The following is a 27152-nucleotide window of genomic DNA, read 5'->3' on the forward strand; positions in this document are numbered from 1 at the left end:
AAACATTGACATAAGCTTTATCTACTGATATCAGAATTCTCGACAGTTTAGGTAATTATTTAACAATTTCTGGATCCGTTTTTATCAGGATTTATTTATTTAACCTTACCGTACTCTCTCCGTAAGTGCGGTACTGCATAGTTTACATAGCCAACCGATACTTCCCGAGGTGGAAAACAAGAAACGAACAGAGGAGGGAGCAGACGACTGAAAAACTGATGTGTTGATTTGTACCTTGTCTACATTATGTTTATTATCAACAACAGACGGACAAGCGTGGTCTCAAATGCCACAGAATCCGCTGGTTTTAGTGAAAACGCTCGCTCAGGACCGTATTTGGAAGGAAATCTTAAACTGATTGGAACTCTGTAAGCGTAACTAAAGATGTAATTTATTTGCATCGTAATATAATTGACTACTGTTTATATAGGTTGTTATGTTTCAATTTTCGTATTTAAATCTACAAATATCGAGTCTCGTGTCTGTACATAATGTTCCGATTAATATTGAAATCATGAACTTTTTGTTACAGAGAATGTAATACAGATGTGATGTGCTGCAGATTTAGTCCTGATGGACAACACTTAGCAGTTGGTTTAATAGACGGATCTATCAAGGTAACGCATCAATTCTTTTTTTTTTTTTATAAAAAGTAATTTGATATTACTTCAATATTTTTTAAAACTTTTAAAGTTACTCTTGGTTTGCTAGATCTATAGAAAATGTATGAGTGTTTGCATTACAACCCTATTTATTTGAATTGAATAAAAGTTTCAGTTCGGTTTGGTTCAAATACATAAGTCTATAATTACCTTGAGCTCTTATTGGCCTAAAATAGATTAATTAACACTTTATACTCGAAAGATAGATCAACTCATTGTACTTGATCAATCCCAAGATATCCTCACATGATATGTAGAGCTCTTGATTATTCGAGATCTATGAAAACCTTAGGGTTAAATAATTAGCTTGTCAGGTTGAAGAAATGTGGTAAAAAATAAATATGTTTTTTTTTATAAGTGTAGATTGAATTGCAAATGACATAAAAGTTTTGAAAAGTTTTAAAGATATCTTAGAGAAAAATGTCAGATTTTCTCACCATTAATCTTGATGAGAAATTGTTTTTGTTTCTTGTCAATTTCTGCAAAAAGAAAGAGGTGACATGTCAATGAAATAAATTGCATTTCCCCCTTATATTGTTTTTGATACCAGTATTAGCCTTTCTTTGAAAAACTTATGTGCAGTTTGGCTAAAAATTTGTTAAAAAATGGCAGAAATGGTAATATCACTGGACAGACTTGTAATAATTTATCTACTGCTGCATTTAAAAGTGGATACAAATGTATAACTCTATTTGAAATGTATGGACCCTGTAATGTGAAGGAAATTTGTACAAGAGCTAGTGGCATTATTTGAACTAGAAAAGGTTGACAGAACTTAGTCCATACACAACCAGTAATGCATATCAAATTACTGGCATATCATCTGGAAAATGTTTCATGCTACCTTAAATTTTCAATTCATCATTACAGGCTAGCTATATTATTTTATCAAAAATGTATGATTAATCATTTAAAGCTTCGGAGTACTCTTTAAGCTGGCTATTGAGTACTTAAGCATGTATTCTTGATACATGTATTAAAGTAACCTAATATATAAACATGTATGATGAAATGTTAACCAGTGATGGATAAGCCCTATATGCATTTTCTGACTGCATGTGTATTGACATCTTCGCTAGCGAAGATGGTGTATTGATTGTCGTGTTTAGGGGAAGCCAATATTGTAACATCTGCGTTGGTACTTTACAGAGTAAATGGTTTGGAATTATGAAATGTAACCATTAAAGGGAAAAGCAGCTATGAATATTTCATGAAGTTAGACTCTGCATTATTGGTACCTTAGATATACATTAAAAAAGATAGCTGAAAAAACTTGCATGGCATAAAACAAAGTTATTTTAAAAGCATCTACTTTATTTATAACTGTGAATTCATTCATTTAGTTACATGACTGGTCTTCAAATGAAAAGATTACATCACGCACTTACTGTTTAATCGATAAAATACTGGTAGGCACTTCCAAATTTTTGAAATAACAAATTATTGAAACTATATAAAGTGTACCCATGCATGTATTAACTGTTTATGCTTCTGAAGCAAAACAGTGAGATTTTTTCTTTCATTTAAGAAATTTAGAATTGCATGGAGATCTATTTTTGAAGATTTAGGAATGTTAATTTTTGTACTGGTCAGGTACTTGAGAATAAAAATTGAGTGGGTTATTATATTTTTAACAAATGAGATGCAAAGTTAATACATACAAGTATATTATGATTTTTTCAATCTTGCGAGCATAAATCTTTAAACAGAAGAGTGATAATTATAATTCAATTGTAAATAACACCATAACTATATACATTCATACATTTACACGGTAATACATGTACTTAAAATGAAAGAATAATTTTTGTTATTATGATACTCAGTACAGTCAGACTATTAAGTTATTGACTGGGTTTGAGGATAACATTTGATTTAAATTGTTAAATTTACATATTAAATACATGTAGTAATAAGTATAAATATTTACAATAATTATCACTTATCTGTTGAAAAATTTATGGTTCAAGCTTGCACGATTGTACACATCACATATTTAAACTTGCATCTCATGTGTTAAAAATAATTAATAACTTCAAACTTATATATATTTAGACACTCAATAATTTTATTCTCTGCAAGTACCATTTCTAAATTGTGTTATTATAGTTATATTTAAGAACAGGGACTTATCATTCATAGAAAATATTTTCACACCAGGCGCCTGTGCAGCAGATCATGTTACATATATACTTGTCAACATGGAGTTAAGTTTGTTTGACAGGTTGAATTAACATTTGTTTTGTTGGACTGCATTTTGTTGATGAGAAATATATAGAGGGTATAACTCTATATAACTCTTGATTGAATACTGGTATTCTAATCTGGTCAAGTGTAGCCAAGCTGCAAGTTGATCGTAAAGGATTAATGGAATATATACATATATGTGTTTTCTAAGTCTTTATGTTGCTTTATATGTCCCTGAATTCAGACACAATATTGGATATCCAATTTTTTAAAACTGGATGGGTTCCCATGTCGAGATCTTTAAATTGCCCATCATGTTAAGGCAGACACTTATTTTGGATATACTGCTGACTTTAGTTCAAAGCTTAACTTAATTAATACGAGTTTTCTTTGTCTCACTGGGTTCATTGTGATAGAACACGGTGTACATGTATTTTAAATAGCATATGTACACCATAGCATAGCCTTGACAATGCTAGATAAGTTATTGAATTTCCAAACTTAGTGACTTATCAGAGAGTTATTTTCAATTTATATTTTCAATTTTTGAATGTTTCCTGAAGAGAATCATTTATTTGTTTTTAAGGAAAACATTTAATAATATTTTATGTATGATTTAATTTATTGACATGTGCTTTATCATCTTGCTGAAGGCATTAGAGATTTTAAAAAAGTTACCTCCTTCAAGGGCTTTGATAAGTGTTAAGGGTGCCATTTGTTTAAACATATCCCAAACAAAAACTTTTCTTAAGAAATCATATCAAAATCACTTAAAAATCATATCAAACTCACAAATTCATGATTTTGTTCTATGATTTAGACATGATCGATTAAGTGAATCATACCCAAATCATAGGTGACAAATAAGGAAGTATGATCCTGATGTGGTTTGTTTCTTGGTTTTGAGTCTGCTATGATTTTCTTGTGATTCTGGTATGTGCTATTATCTTAGAAGGCAACAGAGCATGCGTTTGAAATGATTTGTTAATTGCCAGATAAACTGACCACTAAAAATTAAGATTTCTGCATAACAGGAAGTTGAGTTGCAAATTTTGAATGTTCATCTTGGAGCCTAAATGTGATGTACATGTCAGGAAAATTTGTTATTGTTGGGCATCTTGCTCTATCTTGGCATATTTATAAAGTGAATTTATGGAAGTATTTTGGGGGAATATATTCTTATTCACTTGAGGTAAATAATATTTTATAAAGACTAATTTACAATACACTATCAAGTGATTTATTAAGTGAAGCAAGCAACTAATGCATGGATGTACATGTATCATTAGTTTTAATGATACATGTACATACAATTAGTGCTACAGACCTGCAGCTAGGTTTTGAAATGCATACGTAATATTTTAATTTTACAATTCATTTATTAATTGCTAGAAGAGTTTGAAATAACAGTATAATTATCATCTAAATTATGGAAGACTTTGATCCTGTGTTCTAATTCAGATTATATTGGCTTAACGATACAGTTCATGTGACATATATGTATACTATTTTTCATATTTGGTAATTGACAATGTATTTCAAATATTAAAAGTATATAATTGTCTGTTGCAAATTATAAATTAAGTAGTCATTTTTTTCTTTAAGAAATTATTGTATAATTGTCCTTTAACATGTCATATTAGGATCATGGTTTTGACACGAGTTGTTAGTTACAACAGATCATACCAGGACCATGGTTTTGATAAGAGTTGTTAGTTACAACAGATCGTATCAGGATCATGGTTTTGATACGAGTTGTTAGTTACAACAGATCATACCAGGATCATGTTTTTTTTTTTGCAATTTTAGTTTTACAGATCACCCGAGAATCATGATCCATTAGCTCATTTGCATGTGAAATTTTCCTATACCGAAATCATCTCAAAACCATGATTTACACACAATTCATTGATATGATCCCGTAGGCTAATTTTTTCTGTATGGGATATGTTCGTGTTGACTGTTGAGGTAATAACTTATTGCAAAACCTGGGGCTTTACCTTTATAGTGATCTTCAAATACTCCACTTGAATATTGAATTTTCTGATAAAGACAGTTTTTGAAAGCTCATTATATCACACACTAAAATATAAGTTTAAAACTGGTTTTTTTTTAAAGAATATTTTTTTATTCCACATATATTTCAGCCTCATCTTATCGATAACTTTGACAAAAGTCCTTTTGTTCTGCCCCAATAAAAGTCGGACTCACAAGTGTCGGTGAAATCAGTTTATTTGGGAGACAGATAACCGTCTCAGACGACGGTAAAAAGCTGTAACAAAAAAAATGTAACAATCAATGACTGGTACAGGTTTCCATACAAAAAATATTAGGACAGAGTTTGCAATTAGATTATGAAACCTTACACATATGATTTAAACAGTTGAATTCAGTCTATTCATATGATAAACAGCAAGTTAAAGTAAATTAATCAACTGCAACTCGAAATTAAATGACCAGAAATATGATGGACAAAATGGCGCCCCATACACCGAGCACATGGTAAACATAAAATACAAGATTTCAAGAATATGCATCGCTTAGCATTACTGACATGAAACATACAGATAATTCACATAAAAATATGTTGAAATAACCTAGTTTACAAATGTCAAAAGACTTACACTGTGGATTACAAGCCTCGATACAGAGAATCAGAGTTGTGCATACATCGAGTATGGCGCGGTTTTCCAACATAAAAAATTAAGTCGTACGACAAATCTTTCGTAACAAAAAATAAAATGTACACGAAACATGACACTCCCCGTCTGATATATAAAATTATATCACACAAGATTTGAATACAATTTAGTACAGAAAACATTCAGTTCTCCAATAATAAAATGAGTTCCGTCACTGGTCTGACGTAAGAGGTGGTCTTGCCGTCCTTGCTGACACGTACTTCAACCTTGCGAACCAAGTTGTCCTTGCCAGGAAACGTTGCAGTAATGCGTCCAAGCGGCCAGTTGTTGCGATGGGTTTCGACATCCTTTAACAACACTATGTCACCAACACTAATGTTACGTTGACCATGACGCCACTTCTTACGCGCTTGCAAGGTATGCAGGTATTCCTTCTTCCATTTGTCCCAGAACATCTTGGCGAGGTGCTGTACTCTCTTCCACTGTACCTTGAAGAGGTCCTTAGCAGTTGTGTCGCATACAGCTTCGGTCGGTACATCCGTCTTCTGAGTAAGCAAAATGCTTGGGGTAAGGACAAAAGGCGAGTCTGGATCTGACGAAACGGCGGTAAGTGGGCGAGAATTTATGATCGCACTTGCCTCGGCCAGAAAGGTGGTAAGTACCTCGTGCGTAAGACCCTGTGCTGAATGATCCTTCAACATATTGTCCAATATGCGCCGTGTCAACCCTATCATGCGCTCCCAAGCTCCACCCATATGGGATGCATGGGGCGGGTTGAAAATCCAGGTTGTTCCCCGAGAGTGCAGGAAATCCTTGACCTGACGATCTTCCACGTTGATTGCGTCGATCTGTAGAGGGTCGGTAGCGCCAACAAAGTTGGTTCCTCTGTCGGAACGGTACTCCTTTGCCTGTCCTCGTATGGCTGTAAAGCGCTTCAGGGCGTTGATGAAGGATGATGCGGACATCTCCTCTACTACCTCGACATGGACTGCGCGTGTCACCAGACATGTGAACAGTGCTGCCCATCGTTTGCCGTTGGCTGGAACTCCCCGAGTGCGACGAGTCACGACGTCCCAGGGCCCAAAGATATCTACTCCCACCGAAGTGAACGGTGGCTCTCCTGGCAGTATGCGGTCTGTAGGCAAGTCAGACATCTTCTGGGTTGCGAAGCTCCCACGTTGTCGCCGACAAGTAACACACTTGTGAATGAGGGACGAAACAAGGCGCTTGCAGCCGGTGACCCAGAACCCACAGGACCTGACCTTTCCCTCCGTAAAGTGGCGCCCTTGGTGTTGCACCAGTTGATGGTACTTGCGTACAAGTAAGGTCGCAATGTGATGCTTCCCCGGTATCAGTATAGGGTTCTTGCAGACAGTCGCATCGTTGAGATGTCTTAAGCGTCCACCAACTCTAACAATACCATCGTCGTCGAGGAACGGACTCAATGCAAGAATGCTGCTATTCTTCGGCAATGGTTGTTTGGACCTCAGACAGTAAATCTCCTCACAATAGACTTCTCTTTGCACTGTCTTGATAATGTAGTTTTCTGCTCTTTGAGAGTAGTCTATGGACTTCGGTAAAATCTGTGATTTACCTCCCTTTCTGCTTATGATGAATCGCTGGAGCAGGGCGATACCCTCGACCAATCTGTCCCAGCTGGAAAATCTCTCATATCTCTGAGTTCCAAGCATAGGTTCACACTCAGTCTTCAAACATACAGGTCTGACTTCTCTGTCTGACAGAGGTTCCTGTAGGGGAAACCCTTCTGCCTTGGTTTCGTCGTCAATGCGCTGCAGGTGAGTAGTTCCTCTAAGCCAAGCACACTCTCCAATGTCCTTAGGAACTACGCCTCTAGTGCCCTCGTCAGCAGGGTTGAGGTGTGTCGGCACAAAGTTCCACTGCGACGGCTCACTAAGGCTTCTGATTTTCTCGACCCTGTTGGAGACGTAAATAAAAAATCGTCTCTTATCATTGTGGATATACCCCAATACCACACGACTGTCGGAAAAATACTTCACCGAGTCGAACATTATGTCCATGTGATCCATGACTATCTGCGATATCTCAATGGCTAGAACAGCTGCACAAAGCTCTAAACGGGGTATGGTATGGCCTGATACTGGTGCCACTTTAGACTTCCCTAGTAGAAATCCAGTCATCGCAGAGCCATCTTCGTAGTACACCTTCATGTAAGAAACGGCAGCTATGGCTTTCTCTGACGCGTCCGCATATGTCCACAGTTCCTTTCTTACTGCCTTGCTAAGATGTACCACGGTTGTTCTGGGTATGTGGATCTTCTCCAACTCCTTCAGAGATGAACTCCACTCTTCCCAGCTTGCCAGAATATGGTCCGGCAGCGGCTCATCCCAGTCTGAGGTACAGGTCACTACGTCTCTAAGAATGAGTTTCCCGCTGATGATAACAGGTGAGAGAAAGCCTAATGGATCGAAGAGGCTGTTCACTGTCGACAGTACACCTCTGCGTGTTGTGGGCTTGTCATCAGTAGAGATGCGGAACTCGAACATATCACTCGACAAGTTCCATCGCATACCAAGACTCCGTTGCACGAGCTGGTCCTCATCAAGGTTCAGGTCGTAGATGTCCTGTGCTAAGTCTCGTGGCTCAAACGCCTTCATGACATCCGCGCTGTTTGATGCGAACTTGTGGAGCCTTAGGTTCCCGTATTGCTTCAATGCGTCCTGGGTTCTGCACATCAGGTCTACTGCTTCTTGGCTTGTTGAGCATGATGTCAGACCATCATCAACGTAGAAGTTCCTCTTGATGAACTCCTTGACATCAGGTCCATGGCTTTCCTCAGATAGTTCTGAGATCTTCCTGAGGCCCAGTGTCGCTATGGCCGGAGAAGGACTATTACCAAAAACGTGGACCTTCATTCGGAATTCTGTTAGTTCCGTTCCGATCTCGTTGTCCTTGTACCAAAGGAAGCTGAGAAAGTCTCTGTGCTCTTCTCTGACGGTGAAGCAGTGAAACATGTGCTGCACGTCTGCTACGACAGCAATCATCTCCTTCCTGAAACGAAGCAACACTCCAAGCAAGCTGTTGGTGAGGTTCGGGCCAGACAGCAGTTGGTCGTTCAAAGAGGTTCCCTTGAACTTCGCAGAGGAATCAAATACGCCCCGGATCTGGTGAGGTTTCTGAGGGTGGTAGACCCCGAAGAGAGGAAGAAACCACTGCTCCTGCGTTGACTTGGAAGTGGGTGCTTTCTCAGCATGATCGTTGTCGAACAGCTTTGTCATAAAGGTCGCAAAGTGTTCCTTCTTTACTGGATCTCTCTTGAGACTTGCGTCCAAGGCTCGTGCACGTCTCAATGCAACCTCATAGTTGTTTGGTAGTCGTAATCTTGGTTGGCGGAAGGGTAGGGGAGCTACCCACTTTCCATCCTCACCTATCAATAGTTCTTTGTTCATGATGTCCATAAACATCCTATCTTCCACTGATGATCCCACTTTGTTATCATCTGGTGTGCGTCTGAATAAGTGTTCATCAGATGAAGTGTCAGATACCCGTAATCTGTTTGTCACATCTCTGGTTGGAAGCCTCTCTCTCACGGATAAGTACTGGGCACATGGTTCAAGAATAGTTCCACGTCCGCTGTCCGTGATGAAGGTCTTGTACACATTCGCAGCTCTTGGTCTGTGTTGTCCAGACAAGCATGTGTCGCCGATGATCGTCCAACCAAGGGGTGACCTCTGTGCAAATGGTTCGTGGTCACGTCCTATGCGCTGCTCAAGAACATGGTGGACTTGAGGAAGGTCTCTTCCTATCAGCAACAGAATTTTTCTTGAAGCGTCAATGGGTAGGATGTCGCCGGCTATATCCCGCATGTGCTTGTGCTGAAGAGCAACGTCAGGTGTAGGGATCTCTTGGTAGTTGTTCGGTATTTCATCACACTCTAACGTGCACGGCAAGGGTAGTCTGGTCTCACCCCTGGCTGATTCAATATAGAGTCCTGAGGCAGTTCTCCCGAAGGTTGTCACTTGTCCAGAACATGACGTCATCAGGTAAGGTATTGTCTCTGTATTGATGTTCAGCAAGTCAAACAATTCCTTCTTAGCCAAGGTCTTGTTACTCTGGTCGTCAAGCATAGCATACAGAGAGACAGCTCTTCCATCATAGGTGACAGTCGCGGGAACAATTCTTGCACAAGATTTTCCCTTAAATTCCTTCCCTACTTCTGTGCAGTTGCTGTTTATGGTTGTGACGTGCTGTTCTTTTGTTACTTGCTGACGCCTAGGAGCCTCCTCCCCGCCATGAACTGATGAGGCCCTTCCAGTGGTAGGAGCTGGTGACGAATCAACATGGAGAGACGTAGTGTGGAACTCACTTCCGCATTCCTTGCACATGATGGCCTCTTTACAGTCTTGTTTCCTATGACTTGCGGAACAACACCGAAAACAGAGTCTGTGTTCACGGAGCAACTTCATACGTTCTTCAATAGGCTTGGCCTTAAACACTCGACAGTTATTGACACTGTGTTTAACACCCGGACCGATGTGAATTATACACACATCAAGCTTCGGCTCGCTCAGATTTCCGGATCCTGTTGGTTGATACACTGTGGTTTTCTTCGTGTTCACTCTTCCCCTTGGAACGTTCATAGGCTGCTTTTCGTTGTGGTTAGCGTCAGTGTGATACGCAAAACTTGGGTCGTTTTTCACTCTGCTCATCTCCTTCATGAAGTCAACAAACACACCAAAGGGTGGAAACACAGTCTGATGTTCAAGCTTGTACTTCATGGCTCTGTTGGTCCATTTCTCCTGCAGGCCATACGGAAGTTTTGAAATGATGGGTCTAATCCCTGAGGATGAGTCTAGATAGGCCAACATTGCACTGTACTTCGGATCCTCCTTCAAAAACTTCATCTCCATAAGAATGTCTGACAGATCGTAAAGTTTTTGATGATCTCTGTTGCCAAGCTTTGGGAAACTCAACAGTTTGGCTCTTACGGATGCTTCCACATGTTCTGGTGCACCATAGCGCTCATCCAACCTTTCCCAAAGTCTTCTTAGTCCTCTTGAGATGTCGAAGATGTTGGATGTCCTCATGCTTGTTGCGTGCTTCTTAGATTCCGGACCTAAGTACTTGATAAGAAGGTCCATCTGCTCGGAGTCCAAGACTTGAAGCTCATTCACTACACACATAAAGCTGTGTTTCCAGGCACTGTATGATTCTGGTCTATCGTCAAAGTGAGTAAGTCTGGAGAATAGCAAGTCCTTCCTCAGGAGGAATCGGGTAACATCAGTTACTTGTGGTCCCTGATCAGTCACAAGTGGTGATAAGGGGTGTGAGGCAGCCACATACGGTTGTGCGACAGGCACGTGAGGGTGTGCGGTAGGCACGTGAGGGTGTGCGGCAGGCACATGAGGCTGCGCGGCAGGCATGGATGGCTGTGCGGCAGGCACGTGAGGTTGTGCGGCAGGCACGTGAGGTTGTGCGGCAGGCACGTGAGGTTGTGCGGCAGGCACGTAAGGTTGTGCGGCAGGCACGTGAGGTTGTGCGGCAGGCATGTGAGGTTGTGCAGCAGGCACGTAAGGCTGTGCGGCAGGCACATGAGGCTGTGCGGCAGGCACGTGAGGTTGTGCGGCAGGCACGTAAGGTTGTGCGGCAGGCACGTGAGGTTGTGCGGCAGGCACATAAGGCTGTGCGGCAGGCACATTGGGCTGTGGGGCAGGCACATAAGGCTGTGCAGTAGGCACGTACGGCTGTGCGGCACGCACATAAGGCTGTGCAGTAGGCACGTACGGTTGTGCGACAGGCACGGACGGCTGTGTGTCAGGAACCAAAGGCTGTGCTGCAGGTACATAGGGTTGTGCATCCGGGTCAAGTTGAGTCGGATCGGAAGTACCGGTCAGTAGTCCTGGCGATGCAGAAGGTTGACGTGGAGTGGATTGATCCTGTCCTGGTTTAAAGTTGCTGACTTCGCCTAAGGAACTCGTTCGTCTCTTCATAGGTGACATCTGTATCATGGTCGATTCAAAGGCTTGACAATCAGCTTCAGCTTCTGCAGCCTCTCTCTCGAGATGTAGCATTTCCATTGCAGCTTTGAGTTCCACTCGTTGTTTCCTGAGCTCCAATTCTCTGGCGGTGTATGCCATCCTAGCCTTTGCTCGGCTTACATCAGCCCTCTTCTTCGCTAAGATGTCGGCAAAGGAGTCCTCATCCTGATAGTACTCTTCCTGATACTCCTCTTCATCTTGTGTGACGTACTGCCTCTTGCCATCAGTCGTCTGTGATTCCCGGGCATCCTCTGTAGGGTCAGGAGTGACCTGGGTGCCCTCTGTTGAGTCGGGAGTGATCTGCTCTGCTGAGGTAGACATCCTAGTCTTTTTACTGTTCTGCCCCAATAAAAGTCGGACTCACAAGTGTCGGTGAAATCAGTTTATTTGGGAGACAGATAACCGTCTCAGACGACGGTAAAAAGCTGTAACAAAAAAAATGTAACAATCAATGACTGGTACAGGTTTCCATACAAAAAATATTAGGACAGAGTTTGCAATTAGATTATGAAACCTTACACATATGATTTAAACAGTTGAATTCAGTCTATTCATATGACAAACAGCAAGTTAAAGTAAATTAATCAACTGCAACTCGAAATTAAATGACCAGAAATATGATGGACAAAATGGCGCCCCATACACCGAGCACATGGTAAACATAAAATACAAGATTTCAAGAATATGCATCGCTTAGCATTACTGACATGAAACATACAGATAATTCACATAAAAATATGTTGAAATAACCTAGTTTACAAATGTCAAAAGACTTACACTGTGGATTACAAGCCTCGATACAGAGAATCAGAGTTGTGCATACATCGAGTATGGCGCGGTTTTCCAACATAAAAAATTAAGTCGTACGACAAATCTTTCGTAACAAAAAATAAAATGTACACGAAACATGACACCTTTCTATTAATTTGTTTTCTTCATAAATTAAATATCTGTACTCAGGTAATTCAAAATTTTTCCTTTCCTTTTCATTTTCCTTTGGGATAAATGCGGGCATATATAGCATATCACACTGTTATCTTGTACATCTATATTATATATAGACTTGTCAACATGAGCTAGCAGGATTTTTATAGGATTAACCAGATTAATTTATGTTAATTGATATAACAATAAGTGACTTAATTTTAGTGCTGCTCTGCTGTTAATGCCTGGACATTCTAGAGGTGTTGGCATTTACACTTCAGTGTAAATGACTTATTCGCTGTACTTACTTTACATAAACTCTTGGTAGGGATAAGGTAAAAATGGCCTATTGATCTATCACAAAACTGGACTGAAGTATTAAAAAAAAAAAAAAAAATCCAAATTTTTTTTTTTTAATTTTCAATAAAGTTTGTAGGAATATATATCAGATTATATGACTATTTTTTGTTGTCATGTAGATGGCAATTTTTATTAATTTTTTACAGTTTGTATTGGAGCAGCATCTTTTCATTTAGACTCTTTTGTTATAGTAAACCACTGTCATGTACCATCTGCACCTACATCATTCTGTGATATTTTGTTCCCTGCAGCCACCCTCACAACGTCAGGGGTCCTGAGTCCACTCATGGCTGTGGGACCCTAGTTATATCATGAAATTCAATATATTTTAACCAGTCCAGAGCAAAATATAATACCAGTCTTATAAAAGTCACGAACATATGTTAATTGATGTGCATGTCTATTTCAAAGAAAAGTATTAATTTATACTAGCTAATAAACGAGCCATTGTACTAATGTCACTATGCATGTTTTTTTTCTTTTCAAAATTGATTTAACAGGTTCAATCTACAGCTGACCTTTAAAGATTTCTTTACATATTCTATCTGAACTGAACCTTAAAGCGTTTTAGAAAAAAATGATTTTGGCAATTAAGGTATGAGAGATTTCTTTGATAGGATTTGCAACGCAATAACCCACTTAAAATTTGCAGTAGGTAGACATTTAACATTTCATGCAATAGCAAATGCTCTAATGTACATTCTCACACAGATCAAATTGCTATGTTAGTGTGACCTGAATTAAAACTTAATAGGCACAAAATGAGATATCTGTAAATCAATTTATCAACATAAAAGGCTGTCATTTGACTGTCATCAATAATATTAAATGTCATCAATTTTTTATTTGATAAGTTATTGAAGACATTTAAAGATGTTTGCAATTGTAGATATGCAGAATAAAAGAAAAAAACCCTTTTCTCAACAATTTGGAGAAAATATCATTAAAGCTTGAATTTCAATACATGTATAAAAATGACTGGTATTATCTTGTTTACATTTTAAATAAGAGTTTGGTCCACATTTGCGGAATTTGTGCACACTCAAGGTCTTTTTCCAATAAAAATGTATTGAGATCATTTTGTTGATGGTCTTCTTTTAGTAAACATGTTTATCATCTCCACAAAAATGCACATTGATGAAGGTCTTTTTTGTAAACATGTTTATAATCAGTACAAAAATCTGCCATATAGAATTATATTGATTCCGTTTGGAGGACGACGTTGTCTCACGTCTGTTGATGTTTGAAGGATGACATTGTCTGATGTCTGTTGATGTTTGTCTTGTAGATCTACAGTCCCTCCACCTACCAGTGCCTTTACAGTCTACAAGACACAGATACTCAGAAAAAACATCTGCCTGTCACTCAAATCCGCTTCCGTCTCTACTCATCTGATGAAAAACCAGAGTATTCTCATATCATTATTGCTTCATGTAAGTGCTCTATCCAACAATTCTTCATCTATTATGCATGATGTAATTTAAATTCTGGTTGTAATACCCCTTTTTATTGGCTATATTAAACAAATTCATCTATATTGTATAACAAAACTTTCCCACATTACGATACAACACGCATGCAAAACCTATTTATCTGCTTGACGTTATATATTATACATTTTAATGTTGTACAAATTAACATTATTTTTTTTTTATCTAAAGGACTTTATTATTAAATTTTAGTTCTAGGAAATAAGATTATAAGGAATAGATTTAATTTTTACCTAATTATAGAATATAATGTAACTTTTTTAGATTGGAACAGTTTACGCTTTTTATAAACGGCTTTGCAATTTATAGAACATACACTGCCCAAAATTATTTTATACCATATAACATAGGTAGAAATTAGATTTAATCATTCCTTATGTAAATAATACAAGACACAACTTAGTTAACAAGTATATTTACTGCAATTTATGTTATATACTGAGGTGTTGGTGTAAATATGTACAAGATAATGTGTTTTTTTCTGTAAGATTCAAAAGGAGCATATAACATATAATATCACATAATTCTAGATAAATATTACAATTTCAAATCAGATGAGTATAATTCTGTGCTAAATTATAATTGTAACTTTAAAAAAAAATCAAACATCTCCCTGTCAATATACCTCAAAAATCCTAAATGCAAAAATCAATACATGAATTAAAAAGGTAAAAAAAAAAAAAGTGGTTCATGAACCCATATTCAGTCTAAAATTGGAATTTATTAATTTAACAGTCAAGGGAAGCAACTTCTCTAACTGTAAAAACTGATTACTCTAAAAGTGTAAGAAACATCACTTTATTAATATTATACATGTACACAACAATAAGTATTAATCCAGGGAATATCTTATTTGATATTATTAGTTTTCAAAGGATTGTCATTTGTTAAAAAAAGCTGTTCCTTTTAATGATTATAATGAAATATTATTTGTCCTTTGACTTGTTCAAATTAGTCAAGATTAAATGTAAATTACTATTTATTGTTAAATATGAATCATCATATTTTTATTGATTTATACAGAAATACAGAAATATTTCATTTGTTTGCTCTTTGTTTGAAAGAATCATAAATCAACTTTACTCACAATAAAAAATCTTTTGCAGAAATGATAAATAGATAATGTGTTCCAAATTTCAGATGCCTCAGGTCTGGTCAAATTTTGGCATTACACATCAGGGAAGTGCCTTCATACAATCAATGAAGTTCGACAAACACTGAATATTGCCATTAATCCGGATGGCACCAGGTTTTTGACCACTGGGGACTCTCCTCAAATCCATGTGTACGATGAGGAGACGAAGAAGAGGATTAACACACTGGAGCCCAGGTACGTGAAGAATCGCAGCTCATGTATGCTTTACAGTGGTGATAGAAATATTCAAATTGGATAATTTTCTGCATGGATAGGATACATGTATGTATTTAAAGGTAAAACTGTATCATAACTAAAGTTACTTAGTTCATGATTTAATATTTCTTATAGAATATGTCACACATATGTATCACATCAAATTCATTTCCAGCAGAACTTGTATATTGTATATGTAGTACAGAATTATTGTATCAACTTGAACATACGTATTTACAGCCATCACAAAAAGGAGTTATTTCCAAGTGTATACTAAATATTTATTACCCCCCTTATGAAAATGTCAATGAAAAGTTTACTCTCAGTAACTTGTATTAGAAAAACTTGACCAAAACAATACTATATTTGCAATTCAATGCAAAGAAAAAAGAATAAATGGATCACCAGTGTTGAGATGAAGTGACACACATGTAAACTGACATCTTATTTCTGTAATGTTAGAATTAAGCTTTATAAAACAGCATAAATTGGATGTGTGATGTATTTTCTCACAAAATTTAAGCATGATTTTCAATTATTTTGGTAGTGATTCTAGAGATAAAATGGATGGGCATCATTTCCGAGTTTTTGCTGCCCAGTATCATCCAAACTTTCCTCACATCTTTATCTCAGGAGGCTGGGACAACACAGTCCATGTGAGTAGAGGGATGTCTCTGTTAGATTTGAAATGCCCAATAATTGATCAGCTTAATAGTTATCCTATAAAGTATCATACCTGTGTTGTGAGAAACATACTCATTCATCTGAACACTACATCTGTTCATTACCTGTCCAAAAAGTGTACACATGTAAAATATTGAAAGAAATTGCCAAGGAGCTGAACAGGGTAAAAATTTGGTTTGTGTACCGGTGTATGTGAACATTAAACATGCCACTCAGTTCAACTTATGTGTGCATGTGGGTATATTTGATGAAGTTTGGAATATATTGCAAATAAAGAGACATTTTAGCTCCAAGAGGTTAAGATTTCAAATAATCATGCATGTAGTATCTTCATTATCAATAAATGGTGTGTAATATAATTCTGACTTTTTTATTCACAGTTTTGGGATGACCGTCAAAGACAATCAATCAGGTAAGCTTTCTGACAGCTTTCACAGTATGTCACAGTACGGGTAGTACTGGTATGCCCTTGTCCATAGTATAGGGTTAAGGATATTTCAGCTTACAAAATTTAAGTATAATCTTCTCTGTTACATCCAAAATTTACAAATATACTGAAGGTACCAATATTCCTAAAACATGGAAATGATTTGGTCTATGTCACTTTTGGGGAATCTCAATGGTAGATTTTGGACAAGTTTCAGAGTAAAATTCATATCCTAATTTTGCGTAATTTTCACAGCATACATGTGCCTACATTATTTGATATTAATGCAATTTTTGTACTGGTACATTGGCAAAATCTTAAATTGCCTTGACCTCCATCTGGTTTTAGAGACTACTTCTCAAAAGTAATCACATGTACTTTCCGGTAGGAAAGTTTTTTGAGTGATTAGAGGCATATACAAAAGTTGCATCCATAATGACAAGTATATTGCAGTTTTTCCCAATGGTTCCAAATGAAGTGACGTTTCTTTGATGACGACGATTTTGTTTTTGTTAACAGACTTATCAGTGGACCTCACATCTGTGGGGAGGGCTTGGACATTGACCCAGTTCACAACCACATCCTGACAGGTTCCTGGAGGAAATACGATGTTCTACAGGTATGCAGATCAATTTTTATCTCTCCAGTATATACATGTCATTGTGTTGGTACATTGTATTGATATTGTTTTCCTACATTTTGAAAATATTAAATGGAAAAGATTCAGAAATGGGTTTGTATTTAATCATAAAGAACTGCCCAGTAAGAAGCCCAGGGAAAAGTTTCTGTATTAGAAAAAACCCAAGACTAACAAATGAAGACAATATGATGCTGTAATGTTGTTTTTCACATTCCAAAAAGGCTTCTTTCTTTATGCTGTATACAATTGTATGTACTTTCTAGATTTGGGACTTTGCTAGTGCAGAGAAAATAAAAGATGTCCCCCCAGAACCCATGAATGACAGTTTGGTAAGAAACCATTATATGGATTTACCTGCATTAATATCATTATAAACAATTCCTTGCTGTTGAACTATTTATATATAATAAAGGCAGATAATAACAGTACTACTAAAACTATATGTCATGCAATAACAACAGATTGTTGATGTCATAGCCCATTGCTTTAAACTATATTTTTTATTGTTTATGCATTAATGTATTACAAAGCATTTTTTGATTTTCAGTTGTACTGCTGTCAGTGGCTGGGCAAGGAGAACATTATCTGTGGAGGATCGGACATGAATATGGCCAGGGTCATTGACAGGGGAACACTCAATGTAATCACACATAGCGCATCAACTCTTTTATTAAGAGCAGTTCTGACATTACATGCATTCATTACCTGAACTAGAATACCATGGTACATGTATTTATAACCTAAACTAGAATATCATGAACAGGGTACATGTATATGTAATACACGTGAAACACAGTGTTTTTAGGAAATGTTAAGTGATTAGTGGTTGTTATTCTATTTTCACCTAAAATATGTGAAATACTCAAAGTTTCTATAGAACAGGGAAATAATTCATCATGGTTTGATAATTTCAAGCATGTTGATCTTAAAAATGTATGCTATATTTGAGTTACTTCCCCCTTTCTCTCTTCCATGCAATGTGGGAGAAGTGTATATACATGTAAGCTTCCTCAAGTTTTTTTACACTTTTGTTTTTATAGACGACCGGTCACTTGTGTGAGCTCCCACAGGGAGTCTACTGCATCGACAATGATGGCAATGGTCACAATCCTCTGGTGGCCATAGGAAGTAGCAGCAGCATTTACCTGGTGAAGAGTGAAAAGAAATCCAGTTAGAGTTTGGGTCATAGACAAAGGAATGGTCATCCTTTCAAGCCTAGACTTACAAGAGATATTAAAGTATTTTTTAATCTTTCAGTGATATGGACCAGATTTTTAGAGTTTGTATTACATATATAACAATGAAAGTATTGTTACGGTATCAATGTCAGAAGTATACATTATTTTGTACTTACATTATGGATTTATGATTAGAATTAAACTATTGATTAATAAAAATATTATTGGTATGTTTCATTTATCTACAACCCCTACCAATGACTTGTGGAGGGTATATACTAGTATTACCCAAAATAATGTTGTCGGGGGTGGGGGGGGGGGTGGGGGGGGGGGAGGGGGCATGTGAGTATAAGACTAGCACAATTAAGCATATTGCAGAAAAACAACCCCCCTGAAAATTTTAGTTTAGTTTAGTTTATTAGCTCAAAACCACATGGTTTATAGGCATTGTATAAATACATAATTTTTTTTGGCAGTACACAGACACATCTGCCATTATGAGATATTACCACAAATGTACAATATAATAATTACATGACAAAGAATAGAAAAGAAAAATGTCCATATATGTATTTATAATACTTAAATCATCACATTAGGATGATAATATACATATTAATTAAACCAAATTATTTCTATACTCTGTGGCTTTCTTAAGAAAAATACATAATTTGTTTTTAAAATTGTCTCTTATTTCTTGAACTCAACAACTGAACAAGCTTGAAGCAAGAAGGCTTTGACCAGTAATAATTTTTTATATTAATACACCGTAAATGACTGTACTTTGGACATTCTAGAATGAAGTGATATTCACATTCAATCCTATTAAGAGTACAAAATCTACACATGCGATGCGAGCGTACAGTTTGATTATACCGACCTTGTTCTATTGCTAGTCTATGTGCAGACAATCTATATTTTGTCAAATAGTGAACAATATTTTCTGATATACATTTTTTTAGATAATACTGGAGACCAAAAGGGTCGTACAATTATTTGTATACCATTTAGAGGTACATGCAAGGAAGGCGTCTCTTTCCTGGATAAAGACATCACATAGTATTTTGCTTAATATCTAAAAACAGTTTTCTTTGATTTGGAACATTTTGTGCATACCAAACATTGCTGAAACCAGCACAAACATTTTTTTACCATAGAAATTCAAGAGTTTCTATATTGGGTGGAATAAATATCCTCATATATGTTTTTTGATATACAATTTTGCGTATTTAAAATTTTTATCCAATATTTCAGTACTTTTAACTTTCTAAAAATAACTATAAGGGCAGACGACCCAGTTCCGTATGTATCAAAATGTGGCGTGGAACTGAACACTCTTAGTATTAGTTTACAAAATCGAGTATGGACACGTTCAACGTCCTTTCCTGTATGAAAACCCCACACCTCGGCACCGTAATTAAGGACACTTGCGACATGTGTATCAAACACTTTTAATTTTGATTCAATATTCAAAACATTTTCCTTACATGTTTAAAGTATACCAAACATGCATTTGCTACCCTGTTGAGCCAGTGTCTGAAAATACCCGCTTCATTACCAGTCATAACTGAGAAATACCAAGGTAGATATCAGGTGTATGTGAATGATGATGATGATGATGATGATGCTGACGATGATGATGATGATGATGAGTTTTATTAGTCCCCTACTGGCGGAATGCTTGTTTCATTGTAAAATTATCTTAGATATTATTGAATTAGATAAAAACTTATTAACTTGTTCATGAAGCTTCAAGTGTCCTCATATTGATAGAAATGTTGAGAATTTAAATGGAGAGAAGACATAATTGATTTTATTTCGCTCTTCACAAGCAAGTTAAAATTACTTGACAGTTGTTGTCTAACTATGCTGTGTATAGTTAAAGAACATTCTCCTCCTGAAGCTGTTAATGGTGCCAGCCTTTGAGTTCCGAGAAATTGTCGTCTAGTACGATCCTGAACTTGGAAATTTTGATATTCCCAAACCATACTTCAGAAATCAGGAACTGATGTCACACAGCTGTAAAACGTTTTTCGAAAGAGTAAAATCTCGTGCCTTTGAAGTGCAGAATTTTTCAACTTGTGCGTAATATTTTTAAATTGCGTAAAGTTTCAGCATGATAGCAAATGTTAATGTTTACTCATAACACACTTTGGAAAATATTTTCAAAGTTTGTTAACTTGGTCACAATTTAACGCTTTTTGAAAATTTTGTTCATTTGGTCCTATAATTGAACACAATTTGAATATTTTCAAAATGCATAATTTTGAAAAATGCATTGCCATTGCCACGGGGGGGGGGGGGGGGGAGGGGGCTGCTAATATTCTGCAATCATTCAAAGAGCCAGTTAAAAAAATATGTTACAGATGTACAGATATTTAAATCTTATTTTAATCATACATCACATAATTCTATTCTTCTATAATAGATGCAAAATCTTCATGGGAATGTATGGCACAATTTAGATTTTTTTTTTCGTTGACTTAAAAATTAATTTTTGTATTTGTTAAGAAAAATGGCATTGAAACGATAAAAATACTTTTTGTGTAAGTTTCCAGAAATAAAGCACTTGTTCACGTACATAATTAATAATATTATTATTTTTTTTAATTTCTGATGAAAGTCTTTAATCCTTTTTAATATTTAGTAAATGACTTTTGATTTCCATGAATAATAATCAAACCAGGTGTGTAATAGGAAATAAAACCAGACTTTTTATAATTTGACTGTTGATATTTTTTGGCATGTGAGCTGAGTCTCGTTATAGGAAAACAGGCTCCTAAAGGTATAATTAGTATAGGATTTTGAGTTAGTTTTCGACTTATTTCAAATATTAAAATGAGAAATAAAATCTTGATTAAAATTTTTGAAAGGTACATGAATACTTGTATCACACCTCCTTTTGCAAATATTCCATGTTAGGTCTATTGCTTATCTTAATTTGAAGACAACATGATATCTAGTAACACTTGTTACGATTAAAATGTTATATTTACATTCTACTGTTTTTCCATTAAATTTTGTGATTTTGCCTCTTAATGCATTGGTACATTAGTAATTGATGGATACAATGAATGCAGCCATCGACTGTACGTTAAATTTATGTCGAAAGTGTGTACATATACACGTAAACAATACCAACGGAGTCATGATTAATTATTGCTTCCAAATTTTCCAAGTTTCATAATATATTTTTTGACAACTTTGTACATTTATAGACAATGGTGTTAAATTCAGACCGTTTTTAATAAACATGAAATATGAGTTTATCTGATTTCTTAAAAACAAGCTATAAGAGATCTTGAGTACTTCTAGTCAACAATATTATTATGGCTGTCCATATTCCAAAACTTTATTGTCTCTACGCAATCATATTTTATGGCTAAGATTAAAGTGGATAAGATTTTATTGCCTTTATTCCATGCTCCAAGCCAAATGAATACCGTTTATAAACATTTATAACTGATTTCCTTTGAATCAAATAATACATGTACAAAACAATTGCAACAAATTTCTCTTTTTACATGCTTGTCGCTAGCTATTTATTTTAAAATCATTTTCAAAGTGCTCAAGTATTATCATTAACTGAAATAATTAGAATTTTATGATATAGGAAGTTTATAACCCCCAATTAAACTAAATACACGTATACACTGCATGTGGAGTGAAAAATTATACGAACTATGAAAAATGTGAAAAAAAACATTGTGTACTGTCCTTTTAGAAGGCAAATATGAAGTAGTAAAATGATTTGTTTTTATGGGTTTATTCTAAAAACAATTAAAGTAGATTGATTCATTTTATGTCTACAGGAAAAAGTATGCATTTCTTTGTGTATCGATACATCAACCCGGTATCCGTGATTGCTTTTAAAATCAGCGATCAAGAAACCATTCAGGATTTTATCCTCTAATTACTTGTCTAATAGTTGTTATTCGTATATAATACTTTTGTTGATAATGAGTGAGAGATCCTGTGATTTTAGATTTTTATATTGAAACCAATCAGCACTATCATAATAAAATTAAATTAAACACATATTTCCTTCCCCCTAGGACATTTTCCAAACTATACTTTTGGACAAGGTCCGCAATGTACCTCACTTCCTGGTTATCATAACATTTCAATGATAATGCAATGCTGCATTATCATCAAGCAGGATTAACGAAGATATACAGCCAACTAATGACATTTTTAAAGAAAACAAGCCATGGAATTCAGCATACAAATATTTATTTGTTCTTACGTGAATTGGTGCAGTTCATGTTCTAACGTCCAAATTAATGCATCAGTGAATGTGTCAACTGTAGACTGGTCCGGTTGTTCAGATACAAGAGAGATCAACATGACCGTGATAAACTCAGACTATGTTGTGTTGTACACAAATTCAACGACCTGCTGCTCGGGAAACCTCACAATCCACTACAATATTGGTGAGTTGAATGGATTTCATAATGTGTATTCAAGTTTGGTTTTCTTTTTCCTTAACGACAATTAAAAATGATAACGTTATCATAATTCTAAAAATATACTATACTATACACTAATATCGACACTGCGTTCATGAAACATTCTTTCACAATGTTTTTCATCTTCGGATACACACGGGTGATCGTGTATTTTACTTATATATGAAGTAAAAGACGCGATCACCCATGGGTATCCGACGATGAATGTTTTTATGCTACGAATCTTTTGATGTATTCTTCCAGAAGTTACACTAAACATTTCACTAAACTTAATGATTGATTTTCCACTTTATAGGTGATTCAAAGTTAAATCAAGAAGCAAATGATTCAAAGTTAAAGCAAGGTGCCCGCAATAAGGAACCACAAATGTACACGTCTGATTCGTCTACAACAGAACAGGTATCCCAGATATCCCAACAGATAGTGGCGGGCACCATACACCTTCCAGATTATCTCCTCTTAGGATTAAGTGGCATCAGCGGATTTTTAGTTTTTACCACCATTGTTACTATTGTGGTTTTCGTTTCTGTGAAACGAAGAAATGAACAGAAAACAAAGTCGAAGTAAGCTTTCAATTTAAATATGCATGCTGCCATGTTTTATTAACAAGAACATAAGGAACACTAGCTGATATGTTTTTATTTTTTTAAAATAGGCGCTCTTTCTGCGTTTCCCAGGAAGTCGATTGTAATATTGTAGACAGTTTGGAGACCCAAAATGAAAGATATATTGTAAAACTTGAATCACCGGCTAAAACCCTACCACCTCAAAATGATTTTTCATTTCAACAAGTGGATTACCTGAACACAGTTTCATCAAACCAATCTTTAGCATCCAATGAGACTCTCTATATGAACACGTGTGAGGGATGTTTAGAACCAGCCGATGATATTCGGTCTACTTCATCAGACGAAGCCACCTACATGAACACCTGCGAAGGATACCTTGATGCCAATGACCTTCGAATTACTACCTCAGTTGAAGCTCATTGTGTGAGAACTGTTTCATCAAGTGAGTCAGGTGAAACCGACCATTTAGACACCTGTGAAGATTACATGAATGTGAGTGTCCCTCGACCTGCAAAGTGTGGTGGACCGGCTTTGGATGAATGTCCCGTTCTTCATTTACCATGGATGTCATCAATTCAATATTCTGACCAGATTGGGGAAGACAATGAACATGCTTCAACTTTAGCGGCTTATATAGAACTAAGTTAAACATCTTGGTATACAACAATATTTATTAAACCACAAAAACTCTTTGATAGATGATCATACTATATATAAGTATTTGGCTTGAAAAAAAGACCCAACAGTATAATCGATCGACTAAATTAACATTATGCTCCACAAGGAGTTAAATGATAGATATCATTAACATATCTTCAGTCACAGTTGTAACATTTCTTATTCCTTCCAACGTCACATTTTCACTTTATTTTGATATTTGTGTCTTTTGTAGGCATCGCCTTTTTGATTGTCCTATCGTTTTAGTTTTACACATTTTCATGAGTGAAAGTTTATATGAGCAGTGCTTTGATGAAATAATCAAACTTAAGTAAACATAGGTTATGGTTTACATCTCAGTTTTCTATATGTCGCCTTTTTGACTGTCCTATTATTTTAGTTTTACATATCTTAATATGTTAAATATTTATATTTATGATTTAAGTATCAGCATAGATTACAAAATGAATAACAGAATCAATGAATCATTTATAACCATTGGCTCAACCAATAAGAAAACGATTTCCTATTAAAGTTGAAATTTTGTTTGAAGATTACAATAGACTTAAGAGAACTTTGGTATTTGTGTAAATCAGGTCAAATTGAAATCATACATGGAGGATAGAATAAAACAAACTCAACTTAAATGTTAAATGTTTAATACCGGTGTATACAATTTATTTTGGTTAATATATTTTCTTGATATATATATATATATTGAGAGAGTTGGAAGATAATTTTGTCAATGATGTCATTTTGTCTGTGCAAATTCCAAAATGTAAATATTATGCTCTTGAAATTGAAGTGGATTTGAACGTTTTGTTTCCATAAATCGTACTTAAATATTTCCTTTATGTTCTGTCAAGTACCATTTTCGAAATTCGATTGCTCCATTCAATATTATCTACGATTTTACCGAAATAGATAGCAAATATATTTACTTCCTCTTTTTATGTGGGATTAACGAAGACTCCAGTTTGAAGTTAAAAACAAGTTGATTAGCCAGGTTCAATGAATGAGTGCATAAATAAATCCTGAACCTAAATCTGCAAATTGATAGGAGGGGAAACTATCTTAAAAAATTAATGTTTGTAAACTAAATTATTCTTGGGGTTACTTGAGAACATTTCAGCTTTATAGAATTCAGTTTTTGTCTTCATACATTTGTCATCACGTGAAACAACAGTGGGTCCAGCTCACTTAAAACCCTATCCTGATCGATTTATTCTGTTCTTTTTTTTTTTGTTTCGTTGACTCACAAGTATTAAAATTTTGTTTCTTGAGTTACGTTATCCTGAATTGTAAACTTTTGCAATTTGTAATGATCAAATATCTTCACTTTTGCTAAAAATATGAATTGAATTGAAAAACTTCCATAAAAAAATACTTGATATTGTTTAATACATTGTACAGCTTTTATGACGATCATACCCTCAACATATGGTGCGTTTTGTAATCAAATATCTAAATCGAAACAACAAAACGTGTGTCGACAGAATATAATTGATTTGTTGTTTAGAAACACGTACAATGCATCATTACCGTTGGAATCTATTTGTAAATTATTTTCCAAGGATTTAACAGCAAATGTAATGTGAAATATGTTATCCTGCAAAAGGAAAAAAACCTTGTACATTAGTGATTGTTTTTATTCTGAGACTAATTTAGCAATTTCAAAAGCCAACACAAGTACAGCCATCTGCAAAAAGTACCATCCTCAGCGAGTCATTAACTAGTTATAATTGACTTTTTATGTGATTTAGTGATGGAACTTCCTCAAGGGAGGTTAACCTCTTTATCATTACGTCTGCTTGAATTGATATCAAAATAGGGAAAACACGTGAGTACATTGGGCTACATGAACGATAAAAACCAATTCACATTTATTTATTCACCAGAGTAGATAAATTCATATGTTGTATATATACCTAATATGTCACATGCAGGTGAAAGTATTTCTAAAATGTTGGATAAAAAACCAGCCAAAGAGCCAAGTCCTAAACGTTATATAATAAAATCATTTTACGTCATGCAACATAAAAAATTCAGCCACACTTGTTGAATATAATGCAACATAAAAAATTCAGCCACACTTGTTGAATATAATGCAACATTAACAATTCAGCCACACTTGTTGAATATACGTTTTGGAACATAAAAAAGAAGGGACATTATTGTTAAAGAAAAAAATATGATTTTAAAACCAACACTCATCTACAATTTACTCTAAGATATATTAAATGGTTAGATAATATTCAATATGTTTTTAAGGTATAAACATAGATCATATGTCTAAACATAAGACTAAACACATCATTTGTTTTAAAAATATGCGTTCCTTTTTTTCCAGAAAATATATTTGTCATGTGCTCCAAAAGAGCAAAATTTAAAAAACGTAACCTGCATCTTCAAATAGAATTAAAATCTTTACCTTTATAAATAGATAATACACATGTACAGTTGTTTTCAACATCTATTGGTGTTATATAATAGAATAGAATAGGTAAAACAATATTGAACACGGATCAAATTTGGAGGTTTAAACTAAACCTCTGGTCATTAATGTTCGTCATTACAACAGGTGTAAGAAATACCACTACACACGATCTTTGTATGGTTCTTTTGTAGAATCACATTTGTATGGATTTTCTCGGCGGATGAAACTATTCAATGACAATTTTAATGATAAAGAATAAAAATTGAATAAGTTTAGTAAAGAACCTTTTTAAAATAATAAAACCATTGATTGGAGTTACCGTTATTGGTGGTGTGATAGAAGCTGTTGTTGTTAAACACAGAATATCTTAACAGACTCATAACACGAGTGATGGGTCATTGTCGTTGAAACACAGGAGCTTGATATCGGCAATTTCAACATTTCAATCAGTGAACGCA

The 27152-nt window shown here is 35.5% G+C and overlaps 2 protein-coding genes and 1 long non-coding RNA gene across 3 annotated transcripts; 2 read left to right on the forward strand and 1 right to left on the reverse strand.

The window, feature by feature from the left end:
- The first annotated feature begins 234 nt into the window (after positions 1-234).
- On the forward strand, positions 235-18792 carry LOC128188300 (uncharacterized WD repeat-containing protein alr3466-like). Its single transcript, XM_052859266.1, has 10 exons — positions 235-368; positions 533-617; positions 14081-14225; positions 15423-15612; positions 16181-16289; positions 16698-16729; positions 17264-17363; positions 17648-17713; positions 17932-18024; positions 18425-18792. Exons 1-10 carry the CDS (start codon positions 247-249, stop codon positions 18557-18559), a joined length of 1077 nt encoding a protein of 358 aa, XP_052715226.1. The 5' UTR covers positions 235-246; the 3' UTR covers positions 18560-18792.
- On the reverse strand, positions 5064-5877 carry LOC128188301 (uncharacterized). Its single transcript, XR_008244143.1, has 2 exons — positions 5474-5877; positions 5064-5121 (listed from the first exon to the last, which is right to left on the reverse strand). It is a non-coding gene; the product is annotated as an uncharacterized LOC128188301 (long non-coding RNA).
- A 3733-nt stretch (positions 18793-22525) lies between the features above and the next one.
- Positions 22526-24352, forward strand: LOC128189041 (uncharacterized). The gene is made up of 3 exons (XM_052860451.1): positions 22526-22995; positions 23327-23594; positions 23687-24352. The coding sequence occupies exons 1-3, from the start codon at positions 22773-22775 to the stop codon at positions 24246-24248; spliced, it is 1053 nt and encodes a 350-aa protein (XP_052716411.1). The 5' UTR covers positions 22526-22772; the 3' UTR covers positions 24249-24352.
- Positions 24353-27152: the final 2800 nt, after the last annotated feature.

This window comes from Crassostrea angulata, chromosome 6 (assembly GCF_025612915.1).
Source record: "Crassostrea angulata isolate pt1a10 chromosome 6, ASM2561291v2, whole genome shotgun sequence".
NCBI classification, from domain to species: Eukaryota; Metazoa; Mollusca; class Bivalvia; order Ostreida; family Ostreidae; genus Magallana; species Magallana angulata.

What these genes read in the sequence shown, in the direction of transcription:
- LOC128188300 (XM_052859266.1), top strand. Translation starts at nt 247, where the DNA reads ATGTTTATTATCAACAACAGACGGACAAGCGTGGTCTCAAATGCCACA. An exon ending in CTTAAACTGATTGGAACTCT is followed by an intron (nt 369 to 532) that starts GTAAGCGTAACT and finishes TTTTTGTTACAG; the next exon opens with AGAATGTAATACAGATGTGA. An exon ending in TCATATCATTATTGCTTCAT is followed by an intron (nt 14,226 to 15,422) that starts GTAAGTGCTCTA and finishes TCCAAATTTCAG; the next exon opens with ATGCCTCAGGTCTGGTCAAA.
- LOC128189041 (XM_052860451.1), top strand. Translation starts at nt 22,773, where the DNA reads ATGGAATTCAGCATACAAATATTTATTTGTTCTTACGTGAATTGGTGC. An exon ending in CACAATCCACTACAATATTG is followed by an intron (nt 22,996 to 23,326) that starts GTGAGTTGAATG and finishes TCCACTTTATAG; the next exon opens with GTGATTCAAAGTTAAATCAA. An exon ending in GAACAGAAAACAAAGTCGAA is followed by an intron (nt 23,595 to 23,686) that starts GTAAGCTTTCAA and finishes TTTTTAAAATAG; the next exon opens with GCGCTCTTTCTGCGTTTCCC.